Source organism: Alternaria atra, assembly GCF_907166805.1.
Source record: "Alternaria atra isolate CS162 genome assembly, contig: 20, whole genome shotgun sequence".
NCBI lineage: Eukaryota > Fungi > Ascomycota > Dothideomycetes > Pleosporales > Pleosporaceae > Alternaria > Alternaria atra.
In genome coordinates, this window is record NW_025091318.1 from 623458 (window position 1) to 639705 (window position 16248).

The 16248-nt window shown below is 50.5% G+C and overlaps 4 protein-coding genes across 4 annotated transcripts; 2 read left to right on the plus strand and 2 right to left on the minus strand.

Moving 5' to 3' along the window:
- Window positions 1-1514: 1514 nt before the first annotated feature.
- Window positions 1515-2162, plus strand: ALTATR162_LOCUS441 (uncharacterized protein; the record flags this gene model as incomplete). The annotated part of the gene is made up of 3 exons (XM_043308035.1): window positions 1515-1520; window positions 1580-1804; window positions 1875-2162. The coding sequence occupies 3 exons, from the start codon at window positions 1515-1517 to the stop codon at window positions 2160-2162; spliced, it is 519 nt and encodes a 172-aa protein (XP_043163970.1).
- A 2639-nt stretch (window positions 2163-4801) lies between these two features.
- Window positions 4802-6782, minus strand: ALTATR162_LOCUS442 (uncharacterized protein; the record flags this gene model as incomplete). Its single annotated transcript, XM_043308036.1, has 3 exons — window positions 4802-4893; window positions 4931-6683; window positions 6735-6782. 3 exons carry the CDS (start codon window positions 6780-6782, stop codon window positions 4802-4804), a joined length of 1893 nt encoding a protein of 630 aa, XP_043163971.1.
- Window positions 6783-9254: 2472 nt separating this feature from the next.
- Window positions 9255-10082, plus strand: ALTATR162_LOCUS443 (uncharacterized protein; the record flags this gene model as incomplete). The annotated part of the gene is made up of 2 exons (XM_043308037.1): window positions 9255-9935; window positions 9984-10082. 2 exons carry the CDS (start codon window positions 9255-9257, stop codon window positions 10080-10082), a joined length of 780 nt encoding a protein of 259 aa, XP_043163972.1.
- A 1457-nt stretch (window positions 10083-11539) lies between these two features.
- Window positions 11540-12100, minus strand: ALTATR162_LOCUS444 (uncharacterized protein; the record flags this gene model as incomplete). Its single annotated transcript, XM_043308038.1, has 1 exon — window positions 11540-12100. The coding sequence occupies one exon, from the start codon at window positions 12098-12100 to the stop codon at window positions 11540-11542; it is 561 nt and encodes a 186-aa protein (XP_043163973.1).
- Between the last annotated feature and the right edge of the window lie 4148 nt (window positions 12101-16248).

Genomic DNA, 16248 nt, shown 5'->3' on the forward strand with positions numbered 1-16248 from the left:
GGCGTCAATACTCTCGGAATATACTCTCCCTACCTTGAAATTGGTCGTCACTTCTCCGCTCCTCCGACTCAGCTCCAGTGTGTCCATCAACCAAGTAACTTACTTGGTTGACATCAGGGCGCTAGAGCACTACAGTGGGCTGGACTAAATTAGTTGGAACCTTAAGCACCGACGCGCGACACTGGCCAATCACCTTAAGACGATCTGCTTACGTTAAAGCAACCGGTTGAACTGGTCGGTTCAGAGGGTCCACAGTTGCCTGGAACCCTAGTGTCAACCAAGTAAGTTACTTGGTTGATGGACACACTGGAGCTGAGTCGGAGGAGCGGAGAAGTGACGACCAATTTCAAGGTAGGGAGAGTATATTCCGAGAGTATTGACGCCTCTAAGCATGTGTTGACATTGTTGTGATGCAGCGTATAAGTGGGTTTTCGGCACACAGGGTTTTTCGGCACGCAGGGAGGGACTTTACCTATCACGGTATACACGGTATACGACTAGCCTCGAGGCACAACAGGAACTGAGTATCATACAGGCAACATCCCAGATCACATGGATACATCCCTCGGCTTAGCTAAAGCTTGGGCTAGTGGGCGGTCTGTGTCTGTCACAAGATTCCAAGCTGTTGGAAGTCATAGGGCTTACTAACTTGCGCGTTTGCATTCAGCTGCGGCTGTCAACTAGGCACCGTTCCGTTCCGTTCCATGGGTCGGCACGCTCATCCGATTGCATCATTATGCATCGCCATGTACGAAATAATGTGTCAAAACGACTTTACGACGCTAAAATGCGGCTTCTCCGAGGGGTTGTACTCCCATTTCTCCGCCTCTAGTGTTGTGGCGACTACTATCTATTCGACAGCGTTTGCACTTACGACAAGGGTCTTAGTGTGGCGAAATCAGGTTACTAAGCGTCGCTAAGCACAATCGCTAGATAAATGTACTATACAAGAATAGGAACACGCATTAAATTAACATATTGTGGCGAGTTGAATACGTGTGCGGTGGGTGCCATTAGAGCGGATGCTCGTTCAGACTAGTAGTAGGCGCAATCTAAACTGCAAGGATAACTACGTAGGACCATGCTTACTCATAAGGACATGCCCGCTTACTACATATTAGAGTTTGCACTCGCTAATGTCAAAGTAATGGTAACCTATAAGCAGCTACCCGCAGGAGACAGTGCGTATCGCTCGATGTGGAAAAGACCGCAGGAGATCAGCCCCCTTGTGACGGGTTACGAGAAAGCGATCAGTTGGATCTCTCAGCTGTGATGGGGAGTTCAGACAGATAACGTTGGGTCGGGCTGACCATGTAGAGCTGAGGATCCAGCACAGCTAGTAGCCTAACTGAGAATGACTACCGCCTAGATCTAGAGCTTCATCCCCGAACATAAATATGAGCTTGTCCCTCTACCAAGCCTAGAGTCTTTTTAATAGCAATTAAAGAACGCAGGACTATCGAATTCCCCAGAACCAACTCACAAGCCTTTACATATAGTCTTGTCAATTCATCATGAATGTAAGTATGCCCTGCTAAGGGTATCTTTCAGGCGCGGATTTAACTCTTTTTACCAAAAGGGACCTATTACGAGCGCACAAGGAAGTGCTGGCAAGAGCACAATCTTCTTTGTTAACGATCAGAACAACCTCTGCATCCGCGAAGCGGTACAGGAAGGTGAGAAGAATAGCAAGGAAAAACCCTTAAACTACAAGGATGGTTACGTAGAAATTGCCAATCAAGATCCCGAGTGTGGCAGTAAGGATCTTGCTGCTCTGGCTTATGAGTGGGGCGACAAATGGAGCGTAAGTAGAGTTTGCCAATGTCCCAAGTGTTATGTCAGCACAAGTCGCAGCGCTGATGCCTACCGCACAGACTAGGGTGTACTATTCGGACAAGAACAATATGATCCAAGAGGTTTGCAAAGACATTCCAAAGCAAGCAGTCCAAGACGGAAGCAGCTCTCCTAAATGGACCATGGGGTCACTTGGACAGAGCAATCTCGACCTACAGGCAGTTCCTGGGACTTCTATTTCTGCCCACATCAACTACAATTCCGGACAACTGAAGGTTTACTTTTATCCTCAAAAGGAACCTAAACGCATTGCGTTAGTTTGGACCAAACTTGGTGACACTAGCTGGCAACAGAAATACGTTGTTTGAGCGAGATATCCTAGTTCCTAGATACACTAAAACAGTCTGCAGCAAATTATGAAGGCATTAAAGCGCAGTGGGAATATGCCTATTATAGTGATTTTTTCTACAGTTTAAATCTATTAATTCGCATATTTACAGACTATATAACATGGAAGAGGCAGGTGAAGGTAGTGGGGTTCGCACGAGTTGTAGTACTTACTGTCACAGCTTGCAGAGGACGACTTATTTACTTTCAAATCCATTAAACAATGGAACTTATTGATTGACTTCGAACAAGACCAAAGTTGACCTAACCATAGTTTTTACTATACGATTGATAGAGATAGCATCTGCATCTTACAGGATGTGCAAGTGCGCGATAACTGTAGGTAGACTACAACTCTAGCGCTATCCACGTTTCCGCACCCAGCAAGTGACTATCTCTACTCTAACACTAGCCGCAGAGCGTCCCAAGACTCTACTACAGCTTCATGCTTTGTGGCGTTCCGCTGCAACCCCGAGTTTGTCGCTCGTGGACCGCTGCTCGAGCAAATACGCGAGCGATGCGCCGCGCCAGCGTCTCGCATCACGTTGGTGGGCCTCGGCGGGGTTGGGTGAATTCAGCAGTCGAACCCTGCGGCAGCGCTTTGGCTGGGGCTGTGCGGTTGCAGGTGCCCAGTCATATGGGTAAGTGGCTCAGCGTCAGGTGTGGCTTGCAGTTGCTCGCCATTTGTATGGAGTGACCTGGAAGTCGAGCGATAATGTCAGCAGCCAGTCTCTACAGAAAACAGAAGATAAACACTAACGTCCATCCCCGCGTAATGGGACACCCTGCGTGGCGGGGCGGCAATGACATTCCCCCAACATAACAATATCCACAACAGGTCAGAAGCATAGATATTCTCGGAGTATTAGTCTTACGCTATTAATTCTATACTTTTCTGACGTCTTGAGAAATAGGTTCGGCTTATCGTGTAATACGACCATTTGGTATGAGCGTCACACGGCCGCTTCGCTTTGGCTAGCAGTAGGTGCGTCGAAAGCTCGTGCATCTTGTCGAAAGTCCGTCAATTTACAATTTGCTATATTTTTGTCCTATCCCGAGCACTGCGCTTAAGCTTGAGAGATTGTTGTGCTTCTGTGCTAATTCTAAGTCCGACTACTAGAAGTGCTAATTAGATGAGGATAACCCGCACACCTATCTTTAAGTAGCTTAGCTGTAATCTATCGCTACTGACGCTAGATCTGTGGCTGTGCGGCTGTGGCTGTACGGCACTTTTGCCAACCGCTCCAGGATATCCGAAAACCGGCTCGGATTGGGAGCAGGGCTAGGTTGAAAGGCCTGGCGTATAGCTCATGTCAACGAACACACCTAGCATCGAAACCGCAAGCAGCTTCCGATACAGCCATTGTGCAGCTTCGAGGTGCAGGGTATTGCACGACCATAGCTAACGCGAAAGCTTGCATGTCACAGGGATAAACTGTCGCACTGCTCTAAAGCTCCGCAGACCCGCCGTTGATCCCGCGTCCGACCTATCACCTCCTCATGCTTTCGAGCACATCGCGACCGATACGTATATCAAGCAATAGCTGCATGTCGATTCAGCTCGTTGAAGGGGAATACAGGGAGTTAGGAGGCTTCTGTAGGATAAAGCGGGCAGGTATCACACAGTGGGCATGGCAAGGGACACAGACTGGCATGGTACAGAGTACCAAGGTCCCAGTGTACGCTTTGGTAAGCGGAGTGCGTGCCACTAGAAGAATGCTGTCGTTACACACACGTACAAAGGTGGAAAGACTCTGCATATCTTGGGGATACAGCTATGGTACTGTCATACAGCGGATGGCTCCTTGCATGAGCACTGCAATCATTAGGGTGGTGGAGAAGCGCTTCAGTTTGATCTCTGAGGGGGATGAAGAGCTCAGGTCATCGACGCTTATGAGCGCGGGGTTAGGCAGAGCAGAGATTTGATGGTAGTTATGCTTGGTATGGTGCTACGCTATCTCAGGCTGCATGCCGTCCTGTCATGGATAATGACCCTCATGTCTCTTCAGTGCCATCCAATCCAGACATCCATGGCAAAGGGTGTGGTTGCTGCGGCTTGACCATCCTCCCTATTAGCGTGATCGAGGCGTTCGGCCGCTCCTGGCGCGTCTTAAGTGACGAGCCTTCAGAACGTGATTCACCAACTGCCGTGGATTGATGAGCTGGAGCTTTTTGTGCAGGAACAATTTGATCAGATTGCACAAACGAAGGATCGGACGACCAAGTACTATTCATATGGGGCAAGCTAAGCCTTGGCCGTAAGACCACTTGGTAGATCGATTGATCTACCCCTTCACACGCTCTTCTCCTCAACAGCTACTTAATGTAGAGTACGCTTGAAGCCTTACTCACTGCGGAGATTAACTTAACAAGCTATAGTTTTGTTTCAATCTCCATTCTTACATAAGAGGATTGGAATGAGAATACATATCAAATTATCATTACACGAATACACCAACATCGTAAAATGCATCTAAATCAACTTTGCATATCCATACTTTTCCGGATCGAACACCAATTCCAATCATCTTTCCTGACACCACTGAACAACGTGGCCGGTACTCAATTGGTAGCCATATTCGGTTCTCTGAATCAAATCCTATCCATACATCATCTGCACTTAAGGCTGGGCCTTTACGTTGATAATTCTGAGGTCCTGAATTGGATAGGGTACGAATTTCAATAATGCCAATATCGGTGTGAAGACATGAGCTGCCGGTGTCAAATGAGATGCTTTTAAGTACCTTACCAATAGAAAGTGTCTGGAGGCAATCGCCGCGGGTCGCATCCCATATCTTGATCGTCTTGTCGTCCGATGCCGACGCCAGCCGGGCCGAGTCGTGCGAGAAGGCTACTGAACTGACCATACCACTATGGCCCTCAAGCGTCCGGCGGCACTCGCCGTTACTCGCATCCCATATCTTGACCGTGTGGTCGGATGACGCCGACGCCAGCCACTTCGAGTCGTGCGAGAAGACTACTGAGTTGACTGAACCGCTATGTCCATCGAGCGTCAGGAGGTAGTCGTCGCTGCTCGCATTCCATATCTTGACCGTGCGGTCGGCCGATGCCGACGCCAGCCAGGCCGAGTCGTGCGAGAAGGCTACTGACTGCACCCAAAGGCTGTGGCCCCTAAGCGTCCGGCGGCACTCGCCGTTACTCGCATCCCATATCTTGACCGTGTGGTCGGATGACGCCGACGCCAGCCACTTCGAGTTGTGCGAGAAGGCTACTGATCTGACTGGATCACTATGATCCTTAAGCGTCCGGAGGCACTCGCCGTTACTCGCATCCCATATCTTGACCGTTTGGTCGGATGACGCCGACGCCAGCCACTTCGAGTCGTGCGAGAAGACTACTGAGTTGACTGAACCGCTATGTCCATCGAGCGTCAGGAGGTAGTCGTCGCTGCTCGCATTCCATATCTTGACCGTGCGGTCGGCCGATGCCGACGCCAGCCAGGCCGAGTCGTGCGAGAAGGCTACTGACTGCACCCAAAGGCTGTGGCCCCTAAGCGTCCGGCGGCACTCGCCGTTACTCGCATCCCATATCTTGACCGTCTCGTCGTCCGATGCCGACGCCAGCCGGGCCGAGTCGTGCGAGAAGGCTACTGACCTGACCTCACCGTTATGACCCTTGAGCATCTGGAGGCATTCGCCGCTGCTCGCATCCCATATCTTAACCGTCTTATCGAAGGACGACGCCGACGCCAGCCATTTCGAGTCGTGCGAGAAGGCTACTGAGGCCGAACCGCTATTGGCCTTGAGCGTTTGGAGGCACCCGCCATTACTCGCACCCCATGCCTTGATCCTCCTGTCGGGCGACGTCGACGTTGACATTAGCCGGACCGAGTCGTGCGAGAAGGCTACTGACCTGACCATACCACTATGGCCCTCAAGCGTCCGGAGGCACTCGCCGTTACTCGCATCCCATATCTTGACCGTTTGGTCGGATGACGCCGACGCCAGCCACTTCGAGTCGTGCGAGAAGACTACTGAGTTGACTGAACCGTTATGTTCATCGAGCGTCAGGAGATAGTCGTCGCTGCTCGCATTCCATATCTTGACCGTGTGGTCGGCCGATGCCGACGCCAGCCAGGCCGAGTCGTGCGAGAAGGCTACTGACAGGACTGAATCGCTATGGCCTTTAAGTGTCCGGAGGCAATCGCCGCGGGTCGCATCCCATATCTTGATCGTCTCGTCGTCCGATGCCGACGCCAGCCGGGCCGAGTCGTGCGAGAAGGCTACTGAGTTGACTGAACCGCTATGGCCTTTAAGCGTCTGTAGGCAGGCACTCCACTGACCCCCCATAGCTGTCCTTCTCGAGATTCCTTTTGGAGTTTCTTCTCTAAAACAACTCTTTACAAGACTGCGGTCTGGACTAAACAGGAGTGCAGATGCATATACTTGGAGAGGGCTGTTCTGAATTGCCGGGACATGGTACATGATAAACTGGCGCGCATCTTGAAGTAACTCTTTGACGCTCTGAGCACCTGCTCTTCTCTGCATCGTGTTAGCATACACCATACAAAGCACTGCTACTTTAATAGTCACCTGAGCTAAAGTATCAAGCTTTGCCATCGCAAGCACACCCTCTGACATGCTTTCAAAAAGGCTTAAGGCCTCAAGCCAGTAAAGGTATTTCGTTCTCATGAATTGGTCCACAGTGCCCCCGTCCTGCAGGTTGGCATCGGGGTCCGTGTGGGAGTCGGGTTCTGAGTCGTAGAGATGATCGACCCAGTAGATACACGAGTAGCGCAACGCTGTTAGGGGGTCAGGATCTGGCTGTTGGATCTCTTTCGCAGAATAACCCGGCTCGCGCAAGTCGTACATATCTCGGTGTAGCGTCGTAGACATGCATTGGAGCGACCTCAAAAAGACAGCCTTGTGAAATTCCTCTTTACCAGAGGGAAATATAGTGTGGAGTACTGGTTTTGTTGATAAGAATTCCGTTGCGGTCTGGTGGATGACGTAGACATGGTGTTCTCGTATTGTAAGAAACGAACCGCACATCTTTACGATGGTCGCAGCCGTTCCTTCTACATTAGGGCCTTCCCTAGGCAAGTCTGCTAGAGCATAAAGCTCCTGCAAATGTAGCGGTCGGTATGCAGTGACAACGGTGGCAAGAGTCCGCCGGCATAGTTCTGGATTCTTGCGCTTCAGTTGCTCGATATGCTCCATCATTCGTTGGTAAAGTGCCGTTAGCTCTGTCGGTATTTCTTTGAGGACCTGCAGTACCTCCCAAGACTCGGCATCCTTTAGCTCCTTCATAACAAGAGATACCCAGAGGAATGTGCTATTTGCCTTCCGTCGCATTTCGTTCCGAACTGACAATTGCAGGAGTTGGTTGTGTTGGATACTCTCTAGTTCCTGGAGGCGGTAGTCGATGTAAGCGTCCACAGCACGCGATACTTGCGCCGCGTTCTCCTTTAGCTCAAGGCTTAGCCTCGTTCTAGAGCTGTCTAGTCGTAGTTTCTTCTCAATGTTGAAAAGGCCACGGCTCGTGACTATCCACTTGGCACGCGAAGATGAAGACAATATCTGGACGATGAACACCAGCAGCTTGTCTAGGCCCATCACGCACTCGTCGAGCGCATCAACGAAAAAGCACGCACTGTCTAAGCTTGGGTCTTGCAGGATGGCGGTAAAGGTATCGCACAATGCGACCCAGGAGTTGACACTTTCAAAGAGTGCTTTGCCTAGGGTTTTGCATAGCTTCTGTATGTGTGAAACGAGCGATGGCTGCTGATCCACAAGCATATACAGCAGTCCTCGAATCACGTCCGTGGCGTTGTTGTTATGCTTGTATCCGGCCTCGCAGAAGAAGTAGCATAAATGGGTTGTCGGGGCCACTGGCTTGCTCAGCTCGTCAATGATACCGCAAAGCAGCATCGTCTTGCCTTTGCCGGGGTCGCCCTTGATCCACAGCAGTCGGCTCTGCGAGTCGTCTCTCCATTGCTGGAAGTTGGGGCTGTCGAGAATCCAGCGGTACGAGTCCTCTAGCAGTCCACCCTTCCTTTCTTGGATACGCTTCTTGTCTAATCGAGGATCAGTACAAGGAAGGTATTGTAAGCAGCGATCGTCTTCTCTTAGGTACATGGTGAAATTGCTGCGATTCGCAGTTAGCTCTTAAGGTTCAAGGTCTCGGCTTCTATTCTGCAGCTGCTTACCATTTCTCATAATGGCCACCCAACGCCTGCACATTTGATCCGTTGGCGTTGAGAGTGGAGCAAGTGCAAGCTGGGAACGTTGCAGGCGAGGTCATTGTCGAGTTGATCCCTTCGGTTCGCTATAGATCTTGTCTAGGGCCAGCTAGAAAAAAGGTAGAGGCATTACTAAGTGGACTTGGCGGCAATGTACTAGGGCTGATAGTAAGCTAAGAACGTAGCCGTCTTACTATCAGTCTAAGATGTCTTGTTGGAAGCGGGAGGCCGATAGACTCGGAATTAGCAACTCGTACTATTGTTGGCTCTAAGAATTTAGCCTCGTGGCGCTCGTGGCCCTTGCAAATAACCGTCAGCAGCGTCAACTACTGCTTGCCGGTACCCTGATGCGCTAGAACCTTGTCTTATCAGTACTTGCGCCACAAATATGCAGTATCACTTCCAAGTGGTCAGGAGGTCTAACGCTGTCGGCAGTTAGTCTGTGCTCAAACGCATTGGAGCGGGGGCTTAGCTCTACCCCGCCTGCGTCCTTCTGTGTGCTTATGGCTTGTGCGACATGCTCGCCACTTCATCTCCACGGCATTGCCAATCAATAGAGTAGCTCGTTAGATAGCGCTCGCTAAGCGACATTATCAGCTGCATGTGCTGTGAAAATCAGCATACCTTGCATTTGCCGTTTCCGGCTCGCCCAGCTCTCGTGAGCGGGTGGTTGTGGGCGAGCTGTTCTAGACAGTGGCTGTAGGCGTGTTGGAGACTGCTTCGCTTCTGCCTGCAGGGAGCTTGGCCAAGGCGACGGACCGCCCGTCAGCGCGGCCCTCTGGATCCCGTCCATCCCCCACGGCCTGGGACTATTAATATAGGAGACATTCTCATCAAGCTCTAGCAAACAAAGTAATACTTTGCTCTTAGAATGGAAGTCGGTGGTTTCGTCGTAGGCGTGATTAGCCTAGCTAGCCTCTTCAACAATGTCATCGACTGCTTCGAATACGTCCACATCGGTAAATCGTTCGGCTCGAACTTTGAGCTTTACCTCCTCAAGTTGGACAACGCACAATTAAGGCTGTCGCGTTGGGGAGATGACTTAGGCCTGAGTGGAGGTGGCATCAACGACGCGACGGCGTTGCCATCCAACGTCTGGTCGGAAGCAAACCAACATAAAGCAGAGCAGAACCTTGGCCATATTCTCGAGCAATTCAGTAAAGCAATGGAGATTTCCAAACAATACAAGACCGATAAAGCAACCGACAGCGAAAGCCTCACAATTGTCAACGACGGAATGATGGACCCGATGACCTTCTCGCTCCACGAGAAAATCCGAGCAATGGCTAAGAAGAGGCAGAACGGTGCATCTCTGGCGAAGAAGATCAAATTTACTCTCTACGATGAGAAACACTTGAAAGCACTGGTTGACGAGATTACCAATTTGACAAATCAGCTCGTGGATCTTTTTCCGGCTCGAAAGCAAAGACAAGTTGAACTCGCCGCCCGGGAGGTATCGGATCTCATCGAACCATTCCTGGAGTTGGGGAATGCAGCGAGGGGGCAAGACGAGGATTTGATGTTAGCGTTGGAGAAAATAATCAAGCCGGCTGTGAGTTTGTTCCTTGTGTCCGGTGAAAACAGTCACTTACGTGCGTAGAATAATCTCATGACATTCAACACGGAGAAGAGCAATGTGGGGAAGATGGGTTCGGACACTGGCGGGCACTATACTATGCAAGTTGGATCACCGTGGTAGCCGACGCGCTTGTTGAGCCACGCCACCAACATGTTCACCATGCCAATAATGGGGCTATTGAGCCACTCACAATAGTCATCATCACGAGGCTTCTTGACGCATCCCTATATAGATGTACGCGAAACTTTTGTGTTAAGTCAAGTTATTAGACGCGATTTAACGATCTTGCCGTCCGCGCGGAGAAACTGCCGGAATGTGCCTATATCACCCTAAGTCGACCTTGCGAGGATCCAGTCTTGATCTTTGCTACCTTGGCCTCCTTCTTAGCCCATCGAGCTTTTCGCAAATATATACTGTCGCAAACGGACAGGGGTGTGATGGAGGAGAGTGGAAAGACAACACTAACAAAATGAGCGGCAGCACATACACTATCGCGCCGCCCTACGGCTCCGCAGACCCGCCGTTGATCCCTCATCCAACCCACCGCGTTCTTGTGCTGTCGAGCACATCGCAACTAATACATATACCAAGCCGTAGACAGATACTTCACTTCACTTAGTATCAGCTATCTTGAGCTCGTCAAAATCGCTCAAGAAGTCATCACGCGAAGCGCAGCATATCCCGCGGAAAGCTTCATTTCTGCCCCCCTTCTCATCTGCGCTAGTAATAGATGCCATCAGCGACGCCGCTGTAGGCCGCAGCTGTTGTTGTAGCATGACCATATCCTGAACCCACACAAGCGCTGCGTTGTCGGTAAGACCACCTGTTTCTTTAAGCTCTATAATAAGAGCGTTAGTGCCAGTAGAATTTGTGCGCACAAATGCCTGCCGTGAACCGTGCTCTTTAAGGAAGTTGTAAACATATTCAACTGTTCTATCCTTCAACACTGCTGCTATCTCAAGAAAGACAACTCCTAGGCTCCAGATGTCGGACGACGTGTTCCGAGGTTCATAGTTAGCCACCTCAGGCGCACAATACCTCGGCGTCGTTCCATTCACCATGCTGGCCGTCGTGCGGCCGTCTTTGTCGGTGAAATTTAATGCGAGCCCAAAATCTGTATATAGGACGTTTCAGCCATACACTAAGATGTTGCTAGGTTTGATGTCTTTGTGCCGAATGCTTTGCTCGTGCAAGAACTCAAGCGCCCGAGCCAGACAACCAAAGAAGGTACGCAGCTCTCGGTGTCTGGCCGTGTCGGCGCGTGCGAGGTAGGTAGACAGGTCCATGTCAGCAACGGGAGACATGATCAGACCCATATACTTTGGGTCGGTGTAGCTCTGAACAAACTCTACTACGTGGTGGTGCTTTATACGCTTTAACGCCTTAATCTCAGCGATGAACTGTTTGACGTGTTCTGTTCCTCGTCCACCAAACGCGCTGCTCCGCGATACTCGCTTCAGTGCATACTCTCGGAAGCTAATTAAGCTAAGAACCCGGTCAACCTGCCCGAACCCCCCAGAACCAAGGATCCCTTTCATCTCGAGCGGAAGAGGCTCATGCTCTCGGAAGAAGCAGTGCTAGCCCTTCTCGCCCTTCTCAAGGTCTACAGACTTGGTCATTACTAAGTCCTGAGCAGCCACAAACTGTGAGCGCCTGCTGGGCCGAAGACATGGCGGAAGGCTTCGCTCAGTCACAGGGAACCAGTGGTCGGAGAAGCCTAGGTCGATAAAGGTGTTCAGGAGGTCTAGGCAGCCGATCGCCCGAAGAACTATGTATGTTACAGGAACTTTGCTCCATTGCAGGTTGACTTGACCTAAGAGGAGCGAGACCTGCTGAATCCCAGAGTCGGTGTACGCTGTTTGCCTTTGGTTGCCCTCGGCGAAGAAATCGCTTAACCGGCGAGACACGGTGTCTGCGAGGGTATTTGTTATAGCAGCTGGCGCCTGCGCAAGAGTCACTTTGCGCGAAAGCTCTTTACTAGCAAGGGTATCCTCATGGTCCGCGCCCAGCACCTTCTCCCGCTGCTCAGCCGACTGTCGCAACAGCGGGTCTGCCTCAGCATATTTCTGCTGACTATAACATTCTGTTCCTAGCTTGTACCCGTGTTCCCCTATGTTCCAGTTCTTAAACAAGAACATTGCTTGTACTAATCGCAGGAAGGCGCCGGACAGTGCGCGGGGTATTCAGATATTTATGTTCGATACAGGGGCGAACAACCCGGTGCGGAGGTGTGGGACCAGGCGCAGCTAGCGTGGGGCCCCGAGCCGCTGGAGGGCAGGGTCAAGTGTCTGGTCTCGATCGGGACAGGGGTGCCGTCGCTGAAGGCGTTCAAGGACGACGTCTTCAACATCGGCCAGACGCTGGCTGCGATAGCCACGGAGACAGAGCAGACGGCGGAGCGGTTCCGGCGCGAGCGGGAGCTGCTGGACAGCACGGGGCGGTACTATCGCTTTAACGTGGCGCGGGGGCTGGAGGACATCGGGCTGGAGGAGGCGAAGAAGGTCAAGGAGATGGCGGCAGCGACGCGGCGGTACATCAGCTCGCAGGATGCAGGCGTGCGCGGGCAGCATCGCTGGTCGAGAGTGTCAGTGCAAACGTCTATTCTTATGCATGGCTCGTAGCTAAAGCGCGTGTCGACTTTGGAATATACAAAACTGATTTTAGCCTTGAGGGCGTCCCAAAAGCGCGTAGGTTCGTAGACAGGCCGGCAGAGATGGCGGAGCTCGAACGTGTGTTGCTGCCGCGACCAAGACAGGACCAGCGCCAGCGCCAGAAGATACACGTGCTACGTGGCCTCGGCGGGATGGGCAAGACGCAGCTGGCAGTAGAGTTTGCGCGGCGACACTACTGCCAGTTCAGCTCGGTGTTCTGGCTGGACGGGCGCAGCGAGGACATCCTCAAGCGTAGCATCGCAAGCTGCGCGGGCAGGATCCCGCAAGGCCAGATCCCTGAGGCAAGCAGGGGGTACAATGCCCGTGCGCAGGTCGAGCCAGTTGGCGGGTCGAGCCACCCCACAATGTTTCATCCCAACTTCAAATCAATATAACTCCACCACCATAGATCCAATTTCAGAGGCGATTAAATATTTAGAATCGCGTATAGCTAAATATAATTTCTCGTACCGCGAAGTCGCAAAAATATTTAGTGTAAACTAAATAACGCCGTCGCGAAGGCACAGAGGTGTACAGCGATCCCTACGCGCCCAGGCACAACACTAGCAAGTACTCAACCCACAACAAGAGGACGAGTTAGTAAGATGTATAGAAAGATGCACAAGGGAAGGCTTGCTAATTACACGAGGTATTTTAAAAAAAATTTAGCAGCGCAGTTGCGCAGTTGGAGGTTTCCTAAAGCTGGATTACCTGGTTTCAATATCGCCATGCAGACAAGCTCACCACTAAATAGGACACCGGGATCGATCGTGAGCGTCACTTAGCTGAGAGTAAGCATAAATATGAGTTATACTTCAATCTACTACACTCCAAGATGCGAGAACATGGCATTGAAGAGCGCAACACGTACAATATGTATAAGAAAGGCTTCTTTGTTGGCATCGCTAGCCGCACTAGAAGGATCTTCTCTAAGGTAGTTTGGGAGTTAAGAGAGCGTACTTCGGCGATTAGAGATGGCAACAGAGAATGGATAACGCTACTGGCTTGCGTATACGCTTCTGGGGAGTCATTGCCGCCCGCTCTCATCTACCAGGGCACCTCTAGAATTCAATTAAGCTGGGTTGACGACCTTTTAGCCGAATAACACCAGGTTTTCGTCTCCCACTCGGCGACGGGATGGTTAAACAATGCCCTGGGACTTGCCTGGCTTGAGCAGGTGTTCAATCGCTATATAGTAGCCAAAGCTCGCCGGCAATGGCGCCTTCTGATACTTGACGGCCACGCCAGCCACCTCACGCCCAAGTTTTTAGAGTATTGTGAAGCTAAACGCATTATAGTTATGATGTATCCACCTTATTTAACCTACAGCTTACAGCCATTAGATGTCGTCCTCTTTACGCCGCTTTCGAGACACTACACTAAGGAGCTCTCAAGGCTATATATTCTTCCTGTCTGGCGCCCCTATTGACTGGAAAGCGACACTTCAACGATGTGTTACCAAGTCTACCACTGAAGCTGAGCTGGTTGCTGCATCATCAGCAGGCACTGAGCTTCTCTGGTGGTGGAGGCTATTCAAGGACATCGAATTCGATCCAGGCAATGAGCAAATACTGTTCTGTGACAACCAGCAGACAATTCGTTTAGTCACTACGGCTACGCCACGCCTCAAGACCTCACTGCGACACGTCGATATACATCATCACTGGCTTCGCCAGGAAGCACAAGCACACAACATCAATCTTTCATACATACAGACCAAAAGCCAGCCAGCAGATGGTCTAACTAAACTGTTGCCTCGTCAGAGACACGAAAATTGGGTATCACTTTTGCATTTCAACACATTTCCTAAATTATGAGCTCTACAATGTACAGTACTCTTCCTGGTTTTTCCTACACGGTTTTTACAGGTTTAATGAGGCTGTACTCCTTACGCTCTTTACTTTCATGTTTGTTAGGGATACCACCAACCTCCATACAGAGCGAGAGGCAATTAGATCTCATATGCTTTTGAGGACGCTCATCAGCGAGATCAACCAACACCGCGACGGCGGACGATCCCCACCTGGAACTGCTCCAATCAAGCGGCTACCCACCGCACTCAAACAAGCAGCTCTACCTGAACAGGGTAGGGGGTGGCCTATGATCACATCAGCTTCTACATACGTTCGAACCTGAGGGAGGTGTGTAAGCCCAGGGTACCTTGCATGGTCACGTGGACTATCCAGCGACCAATCAGCCCACTACTCTATGTATATAAGCTTAGATCACAGACCTCTCGGTGATCGGAAGAAGAATACACACAATCTACTTACAAGTAAGCATAAAATCCGCATCATACCTATGACAGGGATACATGTACCGAAATTTATCAGTCTAAGACGACTAGAACTACTAGGACTGCTCGGTCTCGTATGAGGTGGCGAGTACAGGGAAACCGCGAGTTGTGATGATTCATACGCAATCTCGCTAGTATCTGGCAGCATTTGAACATGATCCCGACCTGGAGATATTCCTTCTGCAACTTCTCGGCGAGGATCAACCTGCATCCACTTTTGTATGTCTTCTCGCCCCTCAGTTGTCAGCCGATTCTGATTGATAAAGTAGGCGCTCGCAGAACTGGCAGAACTCCTCCAATCTGTATCGGAACACGTCCACTCAATAACTTTCAACATGTTGAGATCCGACATTGATTGCGTCTCTTCCCGAATAAGCTGTCCCTTGAGGATCGTTGATCTGGAAGATGTTGTGATCTCACCAAGCCCATCCAGCAAATCCTTCAAATCTCGAATCAAAGTGGCAAACTTCTTTGAATCTCGAATGGCCCATCGAGTCTTCTCCACAAGCCCTACTTTTCTAATATGCTCAGAGAACCTCGTCTGAAATTGGACCAGTGGTGAGCTCTCAAAAGACAGCGAGCAAACCGCGCTGCCCTGAATCATTGCTTTCGGACTATTTTGCGTTGAGGATGCTTTCTCCAGACCATACTTCGACTTAAGATTCTGTGTTTCATCGAACAGTCTCTGAACGCTTGAGAGTATTCTCTCGACCAGTGTCCGCGTTTCCAGGTCATCCAGAAGAAGATCTCTGTCCTGATCCGGCCTGAGTATACCCACTGCTTCGCTTCAGACCATCAATCGCCGCTTCTCTAGGCTGAGTTTCACAACCAAAATCTTGTAGTACACGCTAGTCTTCCGGCCAATCTCGATCAGGTCGAAACATTGTATACACAAAGAGAAAAGGCCAGCCAAGGCAACTGCACTAATAGTAAAGCTGACGGGCTCTATCGGAAGCATGGGCTACAATGAACGTAGAATGTTGTGGACTGAGTTTCGCTGAAGTCTTCTTGATGCACAAAAATAGGACTTTAGGCAATGAAGGTGTAGCAGCGAGGTAATGAGAAGTTGCGCAACAATTGATACGAGGTCGGCTAAGAAAAAGCTTGCCTTTGTGAACGTCTTGGCAAGTAACCTCAGGTGGTAATTGCAGAACGTAACAGGATCTATTCTAAATTTAGCTAGCCGAGTGATATCCAGAGTAGATTTTAGCTGGTTCACAAATAATTTTTCAACTGCAATAAAAGCTATTCGACACTCGCTGTCATCACCACAAGCAGGGAGGGCGGCCGACCCGTTCTGGCCACACCCTTGTTGAAGAGGGTGATAAATTATTAATTG